Genomic DNA, 22,719 nt, shown 5'->3' on the forward strand with positions numbered 1-22,719 from the left:
AGATACAGCTTTTACCCCGCTTCCAAATGACCTGCGCTAAGGGGCATTTGCCCCAAAATGGGTGTGGAAGCCTCGGATTCGCTTGTGGGAGATTCAGGGCGAATATGAACTTCACGTGCATAATTTGGTTCTTGATCCGAGGTAAAAGGTAGTCTGAATGGCCCCTTAGTTTCTGTAGTCACATTTCATTCACTTTATTACAGGTGACAAATGGTTCTGTCATTACAGAAATTGCAATGAAGAATGTTTAGTGTTCAAAAAACCAAGAACAGATGGCTCGGGTTAAACTAAAGGCGCCACCAGCATAAACCTCGTTCTTTTCCTATAGTAGAAAAAAAAATCTTTTGCTACACCATTGGTTCCCTAGAACTGTAAGACTGAAGGGAAGCACATACAGGCCTCAACTATCATCTAAAAGATTAACCACTTTTGAGGCGTGTGCATGTGAGGGTTACCGAAAAGGACTTGAAGCAAGAGCTTAAGTTTTTATGATGGCTCTTCATGATCATCTCTGCAAAGAGAGAGAAAACACATAAGGTATGAAGCCTGTGAGAAAAAGACGATGACACTGAAAAACTGAGTCTGGATACAAGTTGTAACACTTTTGTTTAAACTACAGCACCATCTTGTGGCTGTAACACCTACCTACCATAAGGCTAAGCCTAAGGAGTACTGCTAGACTATTGGACAAATGTACTGAAATGGAACCTGTCTTCTGGAAATAGTACAATACGTCTCATCAACTGAAATAAACACCCAATAAATCATTACTCTAGTTAACGGCTAGGAACTAGAGATAATATTACAAATCTGTGTCACCGTTATTCTTTAACATCATTTGTAGTCATTAAATCCAAGTGCAGAAACAAAAGGATTCTAGATTGCTCACTGACTGTCACCCATAATTATGAAGTCTATAGGAAACCATCCCCACCTAAAGGTGGCAATATGTTTATTATTTACATAACCATTTAGAGTTTTTATGACGGCTCCACATGATAATCACTGCACAAATAGGGAGGGCAGAGACACACATATTCAGGTAACCAATTAATGAGGAGTTAGTCATTGGAATCATAGCAATTGGTATTTTAGGGGGAAGTGACAATTGTATAATGCAACAATTCACAGCTGTGGAGTAAAGCAAAGACCACAGTTAGTCCTTTGTATCCATGGGTTCAACCAACCACGATTCAAAACTAATCACACACACATTCCAAAAGCAAACTGATTAAATGTGGAATAGATTGGATCCATTGTTGGTTGAAAAACCACACTCAAGAGTCATTATCAATGGCTGTGCTTCAAACTAGAAGGAAATCTTGAGTGGTATACCTCAGCGTTCTGTCTTAGGACCATTTCTTAGATGACAGGAAGGATGAAATCCTTATCAAATTTGCAGATGACACAAAGCTGGGAGGGGGTGGCAAACAGATTTCAAAAGGACCTGTATAAAGTAGGAAATTGGGCAGAAAATAACATGAAATCCAAAAGAGACAAGTGCAAAATTCTGCATTTAGACCACAAAAACCAAATGTACAGTTATAGGATGGGGGACAGATGGCTCAGCAGAACTACTTGGGATTATTGTTGAACATAAGTTGAATGTGAGTAGGCAGTGTGATGCTGCAGCAAGGAAGGTGAATGCTATTTAAGCCTGCATTAATAGAAGCATAGTTTCTAAATCAAGGGAAGTAACAGCCCCACTATATTGTGTGCTGGTCAGGCCTCACCTGGAGCACTGCCTTCAGTTCTGGGTGCCTCATTTTAAGGATATAGACAAGCTGGTGGAAGTTCAGAGAAAGGTATGAAGAACATATGAGGAAAGCTTGAAGGAGCTGGGCACATTCAGCTTGGTGAGAAGACTGAGGGCTGACATGACTGGACTCTTTACATGTCTGTTCTCTGCTGCCCTAGAGAATAGGGTCACATGTAACAGTTAAATTACAGGTGAATCAATTTCAACTGAATGTTAAAAGGGCCTACTTTACAGTAAGAGCAACTCCACAATGGAACCTGTTGCCTAGTGAGGTGGCAGGGCCTTCTTCTCTGGATGTCTTCAAAAAGGGCTAGGCAGCTACTGGCTGGGGATGCTTTAGCAGGAGATTTTGCATTTAGCAGGGAGGTTGGATTGCATGGCCCATGAGGCCCCTTCCAACTCTACGATTCTAGAAACAGTTCAGAAATCCTTGGCCCTGCTAGTGACACTCAATATTCATATTACTGACCTTAAATTCTCACTTACAAGACATAAACCAAGTACGTAATCTTCAGTGCTAGGGTAGCTGATGTTGTCAACAAGCACAAGCAAATTTCCAACTCGCTTATGTTCAATACTGAGGTCTGAGCATGCAAGCAGATCAAGCTAGTCACAACTACCATGAAGAAATTCACAATTTAAAGCTTTATTTTTGTTTTACAGGCAAAATACAGGGATTGTTTTCTGAGAAGCTGCAGCATATGGCAATTACAACATTTCTTTCGTAGTATTATAACCCACATTTAGGCTGTGCAGAATTACAATTAAAACACAGGTTCACATTGCATAAAACACAGTTTACACACACCTGGCTGTACAGACAAATCATATTTAATATAGTTGTTTACCTTCATAATACATGTTAGCATACTTGCAAGCCAAGTTCTGTTTTGGCTCTTAAAAGTTTGGCATTATTTCCCCAAATTTTCCTTCTTGTTGCATTTCTCTCTTTGTCAAAAGAAGTGTGCAGTGTGCCTTGGACATTAAACACTAAACACATTTTATTCAGAAAGTGCAGATTAGAAGTTAACATTTAATAAAGGTACTATATTTATTATATTTTAATCACCTGAAACAAAAGCCAGGAGGTAAAAAGGACATGGCTCAGTTTAAGCTACACCCATCTTCACAAATTTCAGTCTTGGAAGCATTACTAGGATCCAGTGTTTAAAAGATATTTTATAACCCTAGAGTTTCTGCATATTGTGAAAACAGGGAACTTTAAACCTGGGCCCAGATCAACTCTTACACACAGTGGGTACCTAACTTATTCTGAACATGGAATTTAAAGGGCCTACAGTCTTATTGAACAAAACACAAAACAGTATGTTGTAGAAATAAGCCTGTTCTTAATCAATGTGCTACATACTAGACAAACACAACAGTATCTTCATTGATAAATGTAAATGTTAGCCTATGGTAGTTCATTTAACACAAAAGGATGTTCTTGAAGTTAATTCATTCTCACAATACAAAACTAGTAGGAATGTTAATTATTACATTTCATGATCCTTCTGCTGCGATGATATGGCCCAGGACAATTTAAGAGTTCATGAAGCACAATGTTCTCCAAGAGTTTTATTACTAATGCATTACCAAGATCAGGTGAGGAGACATTATCAAAGCTACCTTACATGTATAGGTGACAGGCTTCTCACATATACAGATTATAGACAGTAAACCTGTATTTTCAGCTCCTGTCTTTAGCTTTATCATTATACCAACCTGAAGTTATCAACCAGTTAACAATTGCCTAAATTGACCTGACTAGAAAAACTGCAGCAAAGAGTGGAGAGAAACAGGAAGATTTTTACAGCTTTACACTAGACTCCAGACACTCTGGAAAAAATTCTCTTTATATCTACAAAGAAGAGTCAAATGTACTGTACAAGTACTGAAAGGTGCCAGCCCGGATTGAAAGTAAGTGTACCTTATTCTTATTACTGGAATTCTGCTTTGTTACCAGAAAGGACAAATAATTTGCCACTATTTGTACACAAATGTTTTGAATTCCCATTTTATAGAATAAAGTGAAACGATTTCACAGCTAACATTTTTCAATATCCAAAAGGGAATCAGTTTTCTTCTTTTTATTCACACCAATGTTACATGGATAAATAGTAACAACATTTTTCTTTTAAAAAACATCCAAAAACCTATATTTTTTGGTACTGACCACAGACCTCCTATACATATTACAGATATGCTTGCATACAAGCACATATGTTTCATATGAGTCTGCACATATGAGTCTCCTCAGTGGGGGTAAGGATAGCCATCATAGTTTAAGGTGCTGTCAATGTTTTAGTGATTTTGTTTAATATGTAACAGCAGCAATAATTCATAACTCTGTAGGATTCAGAACTTTCCTCCTCAAACTCCAACCTTGTGCAGGGCCATCAAAGACACTGGAGCATAAAACAATGGGCCATGAAACTAGAGACATTTTGAAAGAAATACTGAAAATAAATACCGTCCTCCAAACATACTTCCTTTTCAGAGAGAGACTACAGTACTCAAATTTTTCATTAAAGCAGATGCACTGAAAAGACATAAGATTTAAGACTGTAGCCCACAGATACAGGTTTACAGCCATGCATTTTTATACAAGTACCTTAAAAGATGACAAGTCATTATACTTTCCAATTTGATAGCTGCAACAAAATATAATTTGGATGCATTTGGAATTGCTCAGTGGCCACACTGATATCTGAGAGCACAGTTAACTGGAGTTAGCATAGTCCACCTGCATAATCATCATCATCCTCATTTCCAGGAGCTCCAGGTACAGCTTTGCCATCTGCTTTGCCCTGTGGAGTAACTGGGGATTTCTTCTTTATACCTCCTCCTGGGACAGCCAATGAGAGACCAAGCTTTGCATACTGGTAAAAACAGGAAGAGTAAGATGTCTGCATGTTTAAGGGCACATTCTGAGTATATTACTCAAAAGAAAATCCATGTAAACATTTAAATCAATGTAATAATTTGCCATAATGGCAACCTGTTCAGTGTCAGCATTACACTTTTACACTCTGTCCAAAAACACCTGATTTGCCCAAGCAAGTGTCCATCATTACTGAACTTATGTGGACTCAATATAGAACAACAAGAACTTGTGTAATTATTCTTGAAATGGTAGTTTGCAACAGAAGACCTTTTTTAAAAACTAAATATTCAACTGCCATCAAAAAAGGTGGACAGAATGTAAAGATTCAGTTCTGAGAACCATGAGAAGAGTTCTGTTCCCTGAGGAAGAAACTCTCCGCTCATGGGAGGGTCAGTAATGGAACTATAGTGAATGGCTTTATAACAAGCAAATATATGGAAGAGAACTTCCAACCTACAGCCACTTTGGAAACCATTAACAATGGTTTTTCAGTTCAGAATAAGAGAAAGCAATGGTTGCAGTTTGTGAAGTCGAAGGCTTTCACGGCCGGCATCCATAGGTTTTTTTTGGGGGGGGGGTTTCAGGCTATGTGACCATGTTCTGGAAGAGTTTATTCCTAACATTTCGCCAGCATCTTGGCTGGCATCTTCAGAGAATGTCAGCTAGAGGTGCTGGTGAAACATCAGGAATAAAGACTTCTAGAACATGTCCACATAGCCCAAAAAACCCATAAAAAACTATGGTTGCACTTTCTTGGTTTTTTTTATAACTCTTTCAAATGTATAAGCAAAGCAACTACAGCAGATTTATTTCAGATTAGGTTAAAATTTAAACATCCAAACACAGCCTTGAATTACCACATAAACCTAATATAACTGCAGGTAACATTCAACCACAGTTTTCCCCACATCTTAAGATTCTGCAATAGTTAATAATAGCTTGTTAGCTAATAAAATAAGTGTACATTTAAGCTAACAATTACAACCACATATAACATCTTGGCTCCAAGAACTGAACACAGTAGGAACCTTATTTACCTATACAAATTAAAAACTGCTCTTTTTGTTCTCCAATCCCAACTACTGACTCAGTTTTTCACTTACACAGTAGAACTGAATTCATGATTTCAATACGTCAGTCCCCAATTACATTTTCCTACTCAAACACACACACACGCCTGCAGAACAACTTACTTCATTGTCCATGTATTTAAAGAGTGGTGAATTGCATACATCTGATACTTGGTCCTGGTCTTGCTGATCATACCCTTCTAGTAACTGTTCCAATGCTGCGCAGTCCTCACTTTCCCTGAAGCCTGGTATGCTGAAGCAATTGAAACTTCATTTAAAAAAGCCCCTCCAAGTTAACAAACCAAAATTTCAGACAGGGTAAAAGTAAGGAAATGGAACACACACACATATGCTTAAGACCCGGGGATCTGAAAGACAGTTTCATATTACATGATACTACCTAGATCCTGAATTCATCACCTAAGGGCCCTCCTCCGGGCCTCACTCATTGAAATTAGATGACTGATGACCAGAAACAGTCATTTCTACTGCAACAGCCTCACTACGAGATGTTTTCCCCAATGAAGACATCCAGTACAAGCTGTGGCACCTTCATTTGCACAGACATTCCAGTATGTAACATGAATTATATTTAATATTGTCTTTATTGGTTCTGTTAATGTTTATTACCAGCTTGGTTGTTTTGTGTAACTCCTAATTATGACTTTATATATTATTGCTTTATCGTTTTTACTGTACACAGATATTTTAAACAATAGGTAGCCTAGATATTGCTTTTAAAAAATTAAAAATAAATTGGATGCCTTCAGCTCAATTTCCTAGACAGTACTATATACACTTGACTATAAGTCAACTTCATGTATAAGTCGAGGTCAACTTTGGGGCCAAAATTCTGGGTTTTTATATGACCCGTGGATAAGTCGAGGGAGCCCAGTTGGAGAGAGGATGCAGGGCTATCAGTCACCCTCCCCAGCATCTTCCCAGCTGGTGTTTCTCCCGAGTATGGAGCCAGCTAGGAAGAGGCTGCAGAGCATTTGGTCACCCTCCCCAGCTTCTTCCCAACTGGGCTTCCTCCTGGGGAGAAAGCCTAGCTAGGAAGAGGCTCTAGGGCGATTGATCGCACTCCCCAGCATCTTCCCAGCTGGACTGTCCCTTGTGGGGGCAACTTGACTGGGGAGCAAGTCGGGTTGAAGTACCATATTGGCCCCTGTATAAGTCGGCCCAGGTTTTTTGGATCCATTTTTTGACCTATTATTATTACTATTATGCTTTATTTGACTTATTATGCACAAGTATATACAGTAATACAACCTGACAATTATAGGTGTGCAAAACTTGATGATAAGACACATGACGCAAATCTGAATCCTTCCCTAACCTGGTGCTTTCCAGTTATGTTGGATGATGGGAACTGTAATTCAGCACATCTGCAGCATACCAGTTGGAATGGCTGTTTTATAGGCAGCAAGCTGTGTATTTCTCAAAACTGTGACAACTTAGCTAACCCAGCATTTAACACTTAACCTAGCAATTACATGCAAAGTGCAGAAATACAAAGGTATTCAAATTGCTGATATGACATAGAATAGTACCGTATTTTTACATTAAAAACCAATCAGGCAAGTGACTTACCTACAGCTCTCCCTGACACATTTTTCTGCAGCAACATAGTCATTTCTGTGAAGATGAACTAAGACCTGAGCAATAGTTTTCTAAAACAAAAAGAAAGAATAATTATTCTGCAATAATAAAACAGTATTTCAAAAGAACAAAAATAGAGGGATAACCCACTGTAAAGCTTCCAAGACAGCAAGTATACCATCAGGGGAGATATAATGCTTTCTAGGCCATAATTCATTAGATATCAGTCAAGCAGAATAAGCCCACAAATTAAATTAACTGAAAAGAAAATTAAGTTTTTCTTTCTAGAAACTGGGGAGCAGGTAGAAACCAGTAGAATTTATACCTTGTAACATGTTGGATAGTTTTCAATATCTTTATAAATACTTTTTTCTTTCTGCAGAGATACTGCTGCCTCATCTAGTCTGGAAGACAAGAAGGAAAAGGGAATGTTCATTTAACGTAAGCAGTAGGAACAGGAACAACAACTAATGCAACTGAATGTCCAATTTCAGACAGCTTAACAACACAAATATATAGTAATAGGTTCCATGCTTGCAACTACAGTGATCCTGCACTGAAGGCACCAAACCAAGAACCATTTGTTTCAAAAGGCCCATGAATATAACTGTAAAAAAGTAAGATGTCATATTGAGGAGGGAGCAAGCTTGTTTTCTGCTGCTCCAAAGAACAGGACCCGGAACAATGGATGCAAGCTCCAGGAAAAGAGATTCCACCTCAACATTAGGAAGAACGTCCTGACAGTAAGGGCTGTTCGACAGTGGAACACACTCCCTCGGAGTGTAGTGGAGTCTCCTTCCTTGGAGGTCTTTAAGCAGAGGCTAGATTGCGATCTACTGGGGATGCTTTGATTTGGATTTCCTGCATGGCAGGGGGTTGGACTGGATGGCCCGTGAGGTCTCTTCCAACTCTATGATTCTATGAAGTTGGGTGACCGTTTCTAATATAGCTATATGGGTGCCAAACCACACTGAAAATTGGGGGGGGGGGGGGTCAGAATGTGCAAACAGCCCTGTGGGTGCATCATGTGGAAGAGGGAGACAAGGTGGGAGGGAGTTGAAAGTCCCAGTAGTGTAACTTAGCAGTTTATATTCTGGAAAACGGCTTTCTGGAAGAATATCCAGGATATCATCAGGATAACATGCAAGTAGTCAATAGTAGCTGTGTGTCTATTATGCAAAAGCCACATCAATCAGTAACATCTTCAGAAAGATTTCATTTTTTAAAAAAAGGTAGTAATAAGATGCACACCTACGACCTTTGACTAAAAGTCTTGAAGCTTTTCCATACATTTCAACTGCCTGTCGTAAACGTTCTTCATTCTGGAAAAGAAGGGAATCATAGGAATATATAAACATTAATGACTTAACTGTGAAGCAACTTCAACTGCATTGTTTTAAACCAGGAGTAGACATGTGCCAGGGGAAAGAGTGCCATTTTCAGGAATCCACAACTACACAGGCCGCACTACCACCTCTGACTTACACACACACACACACACACAAATTTCCATGTTCTTTCACACTTCCCCGTCTCCCTCTCCCCTCCTTCTTCTCTTCTGAACTGATGTCCTCTCTCCAGCTGCTAACAGAACCATCTGCTTCCTGCATCGGTCTTCAATCATATAGCCTATGCAATTTCCTTAGTCAACTCTGAAGAAGCTCAAAGACCCAGAAGCGAGAAGAAAACAGCTCTATAGAGAGCCAGGTGCCATGAGCAGGAGCAGCAAGCTTCCTTTTCTTTTTCTCCTTTCTTCCGTCCCTCTTTCTTTTGAGGAAGTGGGAGGGCTACAGAGGATAAGAGCATAGCAGCAGCATCCGGGGAGAAGGGAGAATGTGGGGTGGTGAAGGGAAAAGTTGACAAAGAAAGAGGTGGTAGGAGAGACTCAGCAGCACACCACAGGGGCAGGCGAGCTGGGAAAGCCCAACTGATATGGGGGCTTTCTTCTGGAAGACTGGGAAAAACTGAAAGTCTACAATCAGAAAATGCGGGCGGGGGGAACATATACAGCTTGTGTGCTCCACAATTCCCACCCTATTTTAAAATATTTTTATAGATAATCACAGCTTATTTGGAAGAAATGAGAAACTGCAGGTTTTACTACCTATACCTGTAGCTCGCCTGCACTATGCAAAGCAAACAGCTCTTAATGATGGAAGTGTTAGGAATGATGTAAAGGTGACTTTAGTGATGCCAGTCAATCCACTCAAGAATGCCAGTAGGTGACCATGTGACAAGAACACACTTGCTTAACGACATACTTAAAATACTGATGTACACCTGCAGTTTCATTCTTCTGCAATATGGCCTAACTGTACCTATTTTAAACATTATTTTCTGCTAACTTCAGTAATGTTGTATGTCTCTGGAACATACATTACGATTTCAGAAGACTTACCTCAAATACTGCTGCTGTTTGCTGATACAGCTGAATAGCCTTGTCTGGATTTATATTTTCAATCACCCTGAAATAAAAATCATCAACTGCTGAGGACAACAATCTACTTGGGTCACATCCAGCAATGGCTAGGACCAGAATGAAGAGTAGACAGGCCCATTTGTTTCCCTTATTCTTTGTTCTTATCTGGTGCCTTCACAACAAAGGCACAAATCTCTGTAGCCATGAGACTAAACTTATTTATTTTATATTCTGCCTTCCTTCCAATATTGCTTGAGTACTTCTGAAATGTAAAATTAGGTCCCTGGAGGATCTCAAAATCTCCACTCCTGAATTAAATTAATAGTTTTAAAAAGACAACTATTTTTTAAAAGACAGCACTTCTGGGAGATGATAAAGAAATGTCTTACAGGATAAATAAATAAACCTAGAGGAACTGAACTTCTATTCCAGATTTTTTTTTTAAAAAAAAAACACCACCACTAAAGGTTTTACATAACAAACTTACTTCCCAGCACGATCTAGGGCAATAGCTGCTGTATCAGGTGTTCCATTCTCCAGGTACATCATACTGGCTTTCTGAATCAATTCCACAGCATCATGGTGTTGCTGCATTTCCTAAAGGAGAAAGGAAGAGGCCCTGTTTGATGAGGAAGAATTGAGGTGATAAGAAAGCTTTTCTTTGGTTGATTTGTACTGGTTCTGTAGGTGCTTACAATCATTAAATGATAAATATGTATACAGTATATGATTCATCTAATATGATAAAACTCTACTTATTTAATAGGTTAATTCGTGTCCTTTTTCCTTTTAAATTTATCAAAGTAATAATCTAGTATAGATTTGACCTTTTAGGTATAGCTTAGTTCCAAACTATATCAGTACCAGGAAACATTTTTCCTTTAAAAGCTTTGTTCAAAGGGTTTGCCTTCCTGAGCCTGAGAGAATGTGTGACTTGCCCAAGGCCATCCAGCAGGTTTCCATGGCCAAAAAGCATTTTAATCCTGGTCTCCAGTGTCCTATTCCAAAAGTCAAACCACTATACCACACTTGGTAAAATCCAAAGGTGTCCAAACAATAGCCAATCTGGACAGATACCAGAAAATTGTGATAAATTAGTAAAGTGTAATTTTAAAATATTTAAACAATGCAGCTCCCTAGAGTAACTGTAAGCCTAAATACGGTGGATTTAAAATAACAATTTCACAATTCAACAGAAAAATTTAGACACAGAACGTATTTGCTTATAATTTTTAACATTATGCCTAACGTCATACTCTTTTGCCTATTTTTAATCTGCTGTTACTTTCACTTGCTTTAAAAAAAACTGTGAGTAGTTCTGATCTCCAGTTCTGGGAAGAAGACACAATGGCCCGATACAGATGCCGCAGAAGTGCTGTCCTTGGGCAAAAACTAGGGCTGGGGAGCACGCAGTAACTGTACGCTCCCCAGCCCTAGTTCGTATGGATGGCACCATTTTGGAAGCGCACCATCCACACACTGCACAATGATGGTGTCACACATGCGTCACCTCCACACAGACTTGCACATGCGTGATGCCACCATGATGCTGCAGGGCACTTGGGGCACCCTTTCAGCATTGTGGGAAGGACCTCTGAAATGGAGCTCCTTTTGCGCACGCGCATCGTTGCTGTGGCTCCTACATGACCACCCCAGCGATGCAAAGGAGAAAGGGGCTGGGCGGCCCCTTTCTCCTCTTTGCCGCGCCTGTTGGGGTGTCTGGGGGCATGAAGCCCCACGGGCACCTCTTTCCAGGCCATGGAGAAGCGGCATTTTGCCGCTTCTCCATGACTTGGGAACACGCCAGGTTGGGGCCTCTGGTCTGCCGGTGAGGCTGCCCTGCCCCCAATTTGGTGCGGAAAGGGGCGGCTGCAGGCCGCCCATTTTCTGCGGTCTGTACCCCACCAGAATAACTCAAATAAATAAATATTAGACTACAAAGTGAAACTTACAAAGTATAAAACCACAATATTTGTAACCAAATACCTTTATATATGGAATCTGAATAAACAAGCACACACCTTTAGCATCATACCAGCTTGTTCATAAGCCCTGGAAAAGAAAACAAAAAACAGGTTACCATTCTCTCTAATGGTGGTGTGATGTACATGCTGCCATCATTGGGGATAATGGAGGCTTGTCATCTGTGGATGCTTAAATAAGGAAGTCCCAATGTATTTACTGCATAAATATGTTGCCATTTGATTTGAAAATCCTTATCAGCAATGCATACAGGAACAAGAAAGAAGCCCTAAGCAGGGAAAATTATGTTCATAAGCAGGGAAAATTAATGTTCACAATAAGATGTCTTTTTAAAGTAAATATTGTTGCATTGAAAGTCAATCCTAACCTCAAAATGTACAAGCAAATTCTCCAAATTTTGGCTTTTCTTTTGGTAAAAATTCCTACACTTTGTGCAAAATGTAATTTTTGTGCAAACATTTTTTGCAAATAACTCCCAAAATACAATCAAACTGTATGTGCTAGACTATAAGTTGACCTCATATAAGTCGAGGAAAGGTTATATGGCCAAAATTATAGATTTTGATATGATCCGTGGACAAGTTGAGGGTAAAACCTAGGGGCATGTAACAATGATCAAAAGGATGAAGCAAGGAAAAACAATGCTGAACAGCTTATAAAATTCCAGCAGACATAACTATTGGTGTTCACACTAAAGGCTGGATGGTTGAGAGAATAGGGGCAGGGGCAAGGGAGGTTACTCTCTTGCCTGTCCCCAGGGGTTGGTTCCTTTTTTTTAAGAAGAGTTCAAGTACAGGACTTACACTGACCTAAGGCAACACAGGTTTTTGGGGCAAATGTTTTGACTAAAATTTCTACTTATACATGAATATATACAGTAATAAAAAAATGTGGAAAAACGTTTGAAACATTGGGATGGATTGAGGTATTCTTTCTTGCAAGGAAGACAATGCTTATAAATATTATTTACAACTCTAAAGTGAAGCCAAGTCATTATTTCCCTGAACACGCAGGGGAGTATTTTACCTTTCTCAACAACAGTTAAAACTTATATAGATACCCTCAAACTTGATAAATTAAAGTGGCATTCAGACTTACTTTGCAGCATGGAAAAGACTGGATACAAGTTATTTTGAGTCAAGGACACAAGATATAATGTCTTCCTAAGCTCAATTTTTATGGTTTTAAACAGTTCATACTGAAAGACCTGTTGCACAGGTTTATATTTATACACAGACCCTCTCCCCCGCAAAAAATAATTTAAAAAGTCACTCATTAAAATATTTTTGTAATGAGCTCAATAAAGGAAAATAGATCAAAACTAACTGCAGGAAAAAATGTCCTAAGATATATTTACATGCGTATTTCTCCTCTCCATGGGGACATCCTAAAATGGAATTAGGAAATCCATTCTGACCATGGAGTCTGTTTTGCTAAAATCATAAGGACACTACTCTTTGTGATAAGACAGTTTTTGAAAAGTCCAAAGCCTCACTAGTTCATATTTCAGGAAGCTATTATAATAGTGTTGTTATGTCATGTGGAAAATAGAGTAAAAGCTTGAAAACATCCCAACAAATACCTCAAAGATCTGCAATTTCATCTACGTAGGAAGTCCCTCTACTGATCAGAAAACAACTATTGTACACCACCACACTGATAGATACTCTGATCAACTGGTCATGTGGTGGCCAACTTTCAGGCAACGAGCATGCAGTCTTTTGGGCCAGGTACTGGAAGATTTGCCAGCACCAGTATAGCCTTCAAGATCCCAGGCTCCTCTCCACATCACCCTGCTTTGAATCGGGAGTTTACAAAGGACCTCATAAATATGATAGCAATAGTTTTATTATAAAGCTATATGATTTGGTTAAAATCTTGATAGCAATTGCTAAAATCCATTTAAAATCCACCCAAACATAGAAATGAAGCTGTCATTGAACATGCACAGTACTTTAAGGGGCAAATGGCCAGTATGCATGTACAGTAAAATAGGAGAATCACACTAGTCTTCTCCATTGCTAAGCACACTTTTCCTGCCTTCAGGTTTGTCAAAGACACTGCAATAAAGCCCAAGTGCTGAAACAGAGCCTACAAACACTGCCTGTTTTGTATGCTCATTTTTTTAAAAAAAATAGCCTTCCAGAATTACTGAAGACACAACTGAAATGCACTGAGTACATATTTTTAAACTCAACCATTACAAAACTTGAGGACAGACTTCTCAGACTCCATTTGGAAGCAATACCACTGCTCATGTACAAATAACTCTTGACCGTTAATTCTCTACTAAACAAGTTCTAAGAAAGAGCGAATACAATTGTTCTATGTTTGAACAGGCAAAGGAATAGTATCAACCCAGCTCCAACTTTTTCAAACTTAAGAGAGAGGCTACATTAAATGAAAAGATACGCTTTATTGTGTTCATGGGAGATGGCTTCTCTGTAGTATGCTTCTTTTGCTTGATCAAATTGTTTGGCATTTTTAAAAGCAACAGCTGCAAAAAGAAAAGAAGAAGAAATATGAAAATGCATTTAGTATTGGGTACATAATGAGTATTCTAAATCTCAGTAATATTTCTCACACGGATGAGTAATTAACTGCCCTGGAGTCGACTTCAACCCATGGCGACTCTGTGAATGAGACATCTCCAAGACTTCCTGTCCTCCATTGCTCTGCTTAGTTCCTGTAAATTCACACCCATAACCTCCCTAATAGAATCCATCCATCTAGCATGTGGTCTTCCTCTCTTTCTGCTTTCCTCTACCTTTCCTAGCATTATTGTTTTTTCCAATGAGTCGTGCCTTCTCATGATGTGTCTGAGGTACATCCCCAGTTTTGTCAAGGATACACACAAGATATTGCCTTTTAACACAGACACTTTCAGAGCAACAAAGGTTTGATCTCACCTCTTTTAAGACTCACAACAGCTCTTTCAGTTAAGTAAAGCTGAGAGCATGTGACTAGTCCAAAATCATCCAGTTAGATTCATGGGTGAGTGGGGATTTGAACCTTGTGCAAACGGGTTTTCTCTCAAATTCCCTGAAGTTGATTATTATCCCATTCATAAATGAATGCCATGTCTTTGTTAGATGATGACAGATGATACAAGTCTTAGAAGCAATCAGATTTTAGAATAAAAATCTTACAGTTTTCTGGTTTATAATCCTTATGCACACTTACTTACAGTAAATTATACAGAACACACTGAGACACATTTTTGCAATCATAAAAAAGCATGCTGGAAGCCAATAGTCTCCAGCCTGAAGCAGTATAAGCAGACATAAAACAAGTGAAGAGACAGATAGGCATGTGAGTTTGCTGCTCAGCTATTTGTAAGTGAAGAATTTCAGTGAAAAACATCAGCGTTATGTAATACGAGTCTTAAAAAACACTACACTGGATGACAATATGCTTCTGGTCGGAGTTCTGATGACATTAAAAGCATTACCTAGCTTTCAACCTCAGTACTTAAAGGATCTCCTCTCTCTATGCATGCTTGCCCAAGAATTGAGGTGCTGAGCAGGCCCCCTTTTGAGTCTTAATAGTGAATTAAGTACATTATGGGAGGATATGGGAGGGTGCCCTTCCTCAGAGGCCATGTAAAAACATGTCTAAAGCCTTTGGGCCTAGCTGAGTTAATTCAAAATGCTTATGTGCACAGCTGTACATTGTTTTAACTTATTGACATGTTTAATATACTTTTACATGCTCTATTTTAATTATTTTTTCTGTATCTGTTTTAACTTGTTTGTCTTGATTTGGCTTTGCATACCACCCTAAGATCTTGTGACATAGGGTAGGATACAACTATTTTAACATCAAGAAGTAATAACTAGAACATAGCAGTGTGAGTCAGAGGATGTTCACTAGGTTGGACCACAAACTGCTTTAACTGCTGATACACAAAAATTAATTAAAGAAGAAAGTGATAAACCATATTTCAGATAGAAAAATTAAAGTCCAGTTATTTTAAAGAACATACCTGCCTTTGAATATTCAGTAGCTGCACTATCATAGTCTGGCTTCCATTTCAATAATCCGGTCTTCAAACTGAAATACAAAATAAGCCAAGCAATTAATAAAAAAATAACAAACTTGACAATTTAAAACAAAAGCTGATTGCCATCATCAGCCAATTAAATTCTTCTTGTTGCTGTTGCTGTTGCGTCATTTCCAACTTATGGCGACCTGAAGGCAAAACTATCATAGGGTTTTGTTTTTTGTTTTTTTGCAAGATTTGCTCAGAAGAGGTTGTGCCATTGGGTCCATACAGACAGGCCAAAATAAAGCTGCTTCGGGTCACTTTGGAGGTATGCTGTTTAAATGATGCATGCGTCCTAAGAGGCCAGATGCCGTGCCAAAGGCATGCGCTAGTTGACTGGAGCACAGCTTTGGTGCAGCATCTTGCCTCTTAGGATGCATGTGTCGTTTAAAAAGCATACCTCCAAAGTGACCCGAGGCAGCTTTATTTTGGCCTTTCTCTTCAGGCCCATTGTCTTTCCTTGAGGCTGAGAGCATGTGACTTGCCCAAGGCCATCCAGTGAGTGTCATGGACAAGCAGGGAATCAAAACCTGGTCTCCAAAGTTGTAGCCCAACATTCAAACTGGTGTCAGAAAAGTTAGAGTGCATCTTTCTGATTCTCTACAGCAGAGGAAAAAACATGTCTACTTCAAGCACAGGCTTTAACGAAAATGTCTCTTATCTTCAAGTTGCTGGTTGGTGGCAGAGCAGACGCTAATATCTGCTCCCTGTTTCAATCCCTGCCATCACTATCTGAGATGATGTCAAGTAGAACAGATGAACTTTTACTGGACAGCTGCTGCCAACACAGGGCCAGACGGTCCACTGGTATAACTCTGCTTAAAATAACACAAAACATGCAACACTAATGTGAACTAATTTCATAGCCACTGGGGGGACTTGAAAAGTAAGCATCTAACAGCCATATAAAAACATGTCTTTTTATAGCCATGTATAAACATCAATTATGGAAAAGTCCCCCATCTGTGCATATGTACCCTCCAGCATTTTGCAATGAAACGTGTGCTCAGGAAAGCAAAAGCTATTAGATAGGAAAAACACAAAGTCTAGGAGAGGCTGCAGCAGTTTGTTTTTGGCTGGAATGACTGGGCAAGACAAGGCTCCCCTTTCGAATGAGCTCAAGCTACACTCGCACTTTGAACTCACTTTGCCACAACTGAGTTTAGCTATGAACAATGGGATGAAATGGGAGGAGAAGAGAGAAACTGGGGCATTTCATAGACAGTGGAAAAAAAGGGGGGGGGTTAATTGGGAGAGCTGCTAAGTATATAACGTATATGTGGGGCTTTAGCAAGAAGCGTCAAGGAAGATGCCTTCCCAAAAGGGAAGGAGGGGTGCCCCTGCATCAAGGGACAAGAATGAAGCAAACTAGGACTTAAGATTTAGGATGCACCTTTGTTGTTGTTATATACCTTCAAGTCGTTTCTAACTTATGGTGACCCTAAGGGGTTTTCTGAGCAAGATTTGTTCAGGGAGGGTTTGTCATTGCCTTCCCCTGAGGCTGAGAGAGTGTGACTTACCCAAGGCCACCCATTCAGTTTTCATATAATATAACATGGTCTTAACATTCAAGAAAATCATCCTCTTAATATAATATAACATAACAGTCAAGAAAACCATCTTCTTGATATAATATCGCATAACATTGTCTAAACATTCAAGAAAACCATCTTCTTGACATCCTTTTGCAATGACTTATACCTTCTTGCTAAAGAGCCCCACATAAAATAGCTCACCCATTATTATTATTATTATTATCATTGTTATTACTTTATTTGCTCCCAATACAGGGACTCATAGGCACTCAACAACAACAACAAGACGCACCCCCTCCCACACCCGTCCTCCTCTTCCCGGACCCAGTCCTCCATGTCCACCTTTCAGGGAACAACCTGGCTTGACATCGCTTTTAACAGCCTTCGCTCAAGGACATGGCATTCTGGGAACTCCAATTCCCAGGATGCCATAGTCTTGAGCCAAGGCAGTTAAAAGCGATGTCAAACCGGATTATCCCCTGAAGTGTGAAGCCCGAGAGGCCTTCGCCCGGTTCCCGAAGGGGCTGACAAGCCTCCTGCTTCCTCCGCTCACTATTTCTCCGCTTTGGCGATGTGCTCCAAGCCTTCGTTGATCTTCTGCGCCGCCATTTTGCCTATCAGGACTCGCCTTCGCGACGTCACCGCGACTACGGGAAGCCGAGGGGCTCTAAACTGCGCCAAATGCGGAGCCTCGCTTCGAGAAGTGCGCATGCACGACTGAGGCGCCGCCGCCGCATCCAAAGATTAGAGTCTGAGTTCTGTGTTACAAAATGGCGGCGGCAGGTTATGCTGAACTCTGCTGCCTCTCTTTCTAAAGGGAGAGGAGGAGGCATGACGCTTCGTGCGTCCTCTCCCTTCCCCAAACACTCCTCAAAATGGATTATTTGGCTGGCAGCGACCTAAAAAGCGTTTATATCCCACTCATTTGGGGGGAAATGGGTCATAAATCCACATTTCTGTCCCAAATGCCCTCCTTCCTTTGGAGCAGGGCTAATGCTGAAGCTGAGCAGGAAAGTTAAAGTCGTTCAAGCCTGAGGGCAGCAGGGAAATGTCTAATTAACAATTTGTAAGCCGCTCTGATAGCCTTTTGATGGCTGAAGAGCGGGGTATAAATAAATATTGTTAATAATAAAATAATAATAATAAAATATTTCTTTGCATCCTGCCTCTCCTGTTTGAGGATTGAGGATCGAGGCGGGTAACAGCAAGGAAAGTTTCAACTACAAAAATCACGGAAAATAACAACAAACAGTCCCCAAAAAACCCTTCCCTCCCATTAATACAAAATAATAATAATGAAAACTAACTGGAGTAACACCAGTTAAAATAGCTTGGCTGGAAGTAGTGTTACCATCATCATTATTATTATTTTCCCATTGCCATGTATGGATGCAAGAGCTGGACAGTTAAGAAAATGGACAAAAAGAGGATAAATTCATTTCACATGTGGTTCTGGAGAAGAGTGCTGAGGATGCCGTGGACAGCAAAAAGAACAAATAAATGGGTCCTAGAACAGATTGAGCCTGAAATTTCCCTGGAGGCGAAGATCACTACATTCATCCCTCCATATTTGCAGCTTTGATTCTTCACCGATTTAATTAATATGTTCTCTAGGAATATCTAGGTGCTCCGGTGCAACTCTATGGTCACCTTGAAAAGCTGCACTGAAAGACATAGAGATTCCTAGGCACGTTACAGACCACCCAAAATGGGCAGTCTGCCGCTGCCGCCGGTTGCTGCGTCCGGGAACCGCAGTGGCCAAACCATGCAGTTCCTGGGCGCAACCAGAAAGATGCGCCGAAATGACCCTTCTTTCTGGGCTCCGGAAGTGGTGCTGCAAGGCACTAGTCGCGCACTCGTGGCGTCACTTCCGCCGTGCGACGTCAAAATGGCGCCCCCCGTGTGGACGGGCACTGCCATTTTGTACGGACTCAGTCCGTACTAGGGTTGAGAGGCGTCAGGAAGTGACGCCCCTTCTCAACCCAAACACACCCCTTTTCAACCCTAGCACGCCCCTTTGGCGCGTCTGTAATGTGCCCTAGAGAGAATACTCTTACTCCAATTTGTAGCTCCTCCAGTGCAGTTATGTGGCCAGTGTCTGTCGAACGTTGACCATAGAGTTGCACTGGAGGACCTAGAGATTCCTAGAGAGGTGTCCTCTCGGGTTAAAAACGTGCTGTTTTTGTTATTTGCGGTTTTTCCATATTCACTGGGGCCTTGTGCCCTTAACCCTAGAGAATATGGAGGAACAAGTGTACACTGAGACTATGGAGATTATCTCATGGGGATGAGATCGCTCCTCCATCTGTGATCCGAGTAAAAGTGATAGCGCAAAGCACTTCACATTAGAACGAGTTGAAAAGCACTTTCAGCCATATGCCGAAATCACTTTCAGTCGTCATGGTAATAACACATTATCCTATTATTACAAAAGACTGCAAATACCAGGCTGCTTTCATGTGAAAGTGACTTGCGCTATCACTTTCACTCACACTTCCCGGGTGGCTGAATATGGGTTCAGTGTACTTGTGAGTGAAAGTGATGTACGTGATCATTTTCACAGGGGTTTCCTGCCAGGTCAGTGCTGGGTCATGTGTGAAAGTCCTTCCCATGATCAGGCGGGAAGGACGGGACAGGGATGGAACAATGGTGCCTCGTCCCTCATAAGATAATCTCCACAGCAGAGAGAGCTTGTAGCACCTTTGAGACAAACTGAAATAAAGGTGCTACAAGATCTCTCTACATACTGATTCTCAAAAGTGCTGCAAGATCTCTCTATAAACTGGTTCTAAAAGGTGCTACAAGATTTTCTACATACTGATTTTCAAATGTACTACATGATATACGATGGACATCTGGCTGAACGAGACTACGTGTGAAAGGGATCTAGGAGTCCAAGTAGACCACAAGTTGAACATGAGTCAACAGTGCGATCGGCAGCTAAAAAGGCCAATGCGATTTTAGGCTGCATCAATAGTATAATGTCTAGATCAAGGGAATTAACAGTGCCACTATATTCTCCTCTGGTCAGGCCTCACCTGGAAGATTGTGTCCAGTTCTGGGAACTACAATTCAAAAAGGATGTTGAGAAACCTGAGCATGTCCAAAGGAGGGCGACTAAAATGGTGAAAGGTCTGGAAACCTTGCCCTATGAGGAACAACTCAGGGAGCTGGGGATGTTTAGCCTGGAGAAGAGAAGGTTAAGAGGTGATATGATAGCCCTGTTTAAATATTTGAAGGGATGTCATATTGAGGAGGGAGCAAGCTTGTTTTCAGCTGCTCCAGAGAACAGGACCCGGAACAATGGATGCAAGCTACAGGAAAATCTTCATTCTCTGAAGATGCCAGCCACAGATGCTGGTGAAACGTCAGGAAGAAACTCTTCTAGAACATGGCCACATAGCCCGAAAAACCCACAAAAAACTATGGATGCAGGCCATGAAAGCCTTCGACTTCACATACAGGAAAAGAGATTCCACCTCAACATTAGGAGGAACTTCCTGACAGTAAGGGCTGTTCGAAAGTGGAACAAACTCCCTTGGAGTGTAGTGGAGTCTCTTTCCTTAGAGGTCTTTAAACAGAGGCTGGATGGCCATCTGTCGGGGATGCTTTGATTGAGATTTCCTGCATGGCAGGGGGTTGGACTGGATGGCCCTTGCGATCTCTTCCAACTCTATGATTCTATGAGTCTATGATCTGAACACAGAGGCTGAGAATAGGAGGTCATAGAGCTGTCTCATTCAGCAGATCGCAATCAATCAAAGTCAATTCAAAGACAGCAAAAACAACATTCAGACACCTAAATAGGTGTGATCACACATCCAGCATCATTTTAAATAATAATAATAAATAAAAATTTTATTTATATGCCGCCCTTCCTACGATCAGGGCGGCTCACAGCAAGTTAAAATCAATCAACAATAATGAACATTAAAAACACACAATAAAACCAGGCAACAATAAAAAGCCCCATAGCCCAGCCTCTTGGCCACGAAAAGAGGAGGGAGGCCCACAGGATATTTATTCGGGGAATGCCTGCTGGAATAGGAAGGTTTTGAGATCCTTCCTAAATTGGGCCAGGGTAGTGGACGAGCGGAGCTCAGTGGGCAAGCGCGTTCCAAAGGGCTGGGGCAGCTATGGAAAATGTCCTCCGAGTCGTGGAGACTAACCTGCTGCCCAGATGTTCTGAGGGTGCGAGGCGGAATGTATGGGGAGAGGCGGTCCTTTAGGTATCCTGAGCCCAAGCCATTTAGGGCTTTATAGGTAATTACCAACACCTTATATTGGGCTCGGAAGCGAATGGGCAGCCAATGGAGATCTTTTAAAGCCGGTGTTATGTGGCTGGTCCTGGGAGCACCAGTGACCAGCCGGGCTGCCATGTTCTGCACCAATTGTAGCTTCCGAGTTTGGTATAAGGGTTGCCCCATGTAGAGTACATTGCAGAAATCCAGTCTCAAAGTTACCAGAGCATGTACAACAGTTTCTAGGTCCCTCTGGGCCAGGTATGGGCGCAGCTGGCAAATCAGCCGAAGCTGATAACAGGTGCTCTTGACCGTCGCATTCACCTGAGCAGTCAGGTGAAGCGACGAGTCAAGAAGCACGCCCAGACTGCGCACGGAGTCCTTCACAGGGAGCGTGACCCCGTTCAGGACAGGTGGAATCACCGCCATACCTGGACCAGGAGAACCTATCACTAGTACCTCCGTTTTCTCTGGATTCAATTTGAGTCGGTTTTCCCTCATCCAGCCCATTACTGACTCTAGACAGGCCACGAGAGGAGAGACGCCATCCCCAGTCACTGCATCAGTCGGAGACATAGAGAAAATAATTTGGGTGTCATCAGCGTACTGATAACCCCGCGCCCCATGTCTCCGGATGATCTCTCCCAGCGGTTTCATGTAAATGTTAAATAGCATGGGAGACAGAATGGCCCCTTGAGGGACCCCAGTTTTAAGGGCCCGCTCATCGGAGCACACGTCTCCCAGCTGCACCATCTGGGACCTCCCGGAGAGGTAGGACCGGAACCACTGGAGCGCAGTGCCCCCGATTCTCACCTCTGCCAGGCGCCCCAGAAGGATACCATGGTCTATGGTATCGAAAGCCGCTGAGATGTCCAAGAGCACCAACAGGGACACGCTTCCCCTGTCGATGCCCAGACGGAGATCATCGACCAGGGCGACCATGGCCGTCTCAACCCCGTAACCCGCCCGGAAGCCAGTTTGAAATGGGTCCAGATAATCCGTTTCATCCAAGACCGCCTGAAGCTGGATCGCAACCGCCCTCTCGATCATCTTTCCCAAAAATGGTAGCAGCGAAATAGGCCGATAATTGTTATGTACCAGGGGGTCGAGGGAGGGCTTTTTTAGGATCGGTTTTACAATGGCCAATTTAAGATCCGATGGAAATTGCCCATCCCTCA

At 41.4% G+C, this 22,719-nt stretch overlaps 1 protein-coding gene across 1 annotated transcript; it reads right to left on the reverse strand.

Moving 5' to 3' along the window:
- Nucleotides 1-2,389: 2,389 nt before the first annotated feature.
- NAPG (NSF attachment protein gamma) lies at nucleotides 2,390-17,982 on the reverse strand. The gene is made up of 12 exons (XM_042463104.1): nucleotides 17,854-17,982; nucleotides 15,706-15,773; nucleotides 14,133-14,217; nucleotides 12,819-12,836; nucleotides 11,759-11,789; nucleotides 10,225-10,334; nucleotides 9,717-9,783; nucleotides 8,570-8,640; nucleotides 7,644-7,722; nucleotides 7,310-7,389; nucleotides 5,840-5,969; nucleotides 2,390-4,641 (listed from the first exon to the last, which is right to left on the reverse strand). Exons 1-12 carry the CDS (start codon nucleotides 17,907-17,909, stop codon nucleotides 4,492-4,494), a joined length of 945 nt encoding a protein of 314 aa, XP_042319038.1. The 5' UTR covers nucleotides 17,910-17,982; the 3' UTR covers nucleotides 2,390-4,491.
- Nucleotides 17,983-22,719: the final 4,737 nt, after the last annotated feature.

The sequence above is a fragment of the Sceloporus undulatus genome, chromosome 4, assembly GCF_019175285.1.
Source record: "Sceloporus undulatus isolate JIND9_A2432 ecotype Alabama chromosome 4, SceUnd_v1.1, whole genome shotgun sequence".
Taxonomy (NCBI): Eukaryota; Metazoa; Chordata; class Lepidosauria; order Squamata; family Phrynosomatidae; genus Sceloporus; species Sceloporus undulatus.

Coding starts and splice junctions, on each gene's coding strand:
- NAPG (XM_042463104.1), bottom strand. CDS start 17,909: ATGGCGGCGCAGAAGATCAACGAAGGCTTGGAGCACATCGCCAAAGCG. Junction 15,774..17,853: donor ATCGCCAAAGCGGAGAAATA/GTGAGCGGAGGA, acceptor TTTGTATTTCAG/TTTGAAGACCGGATTATTGA. Junction 10,335..11,758: donor AAGCTGGTATGATGCTAAAG/GTGTGTGCTTGT, acceptor TTTCTCCTTTAG/GAAATGCAGCAACACCATGA.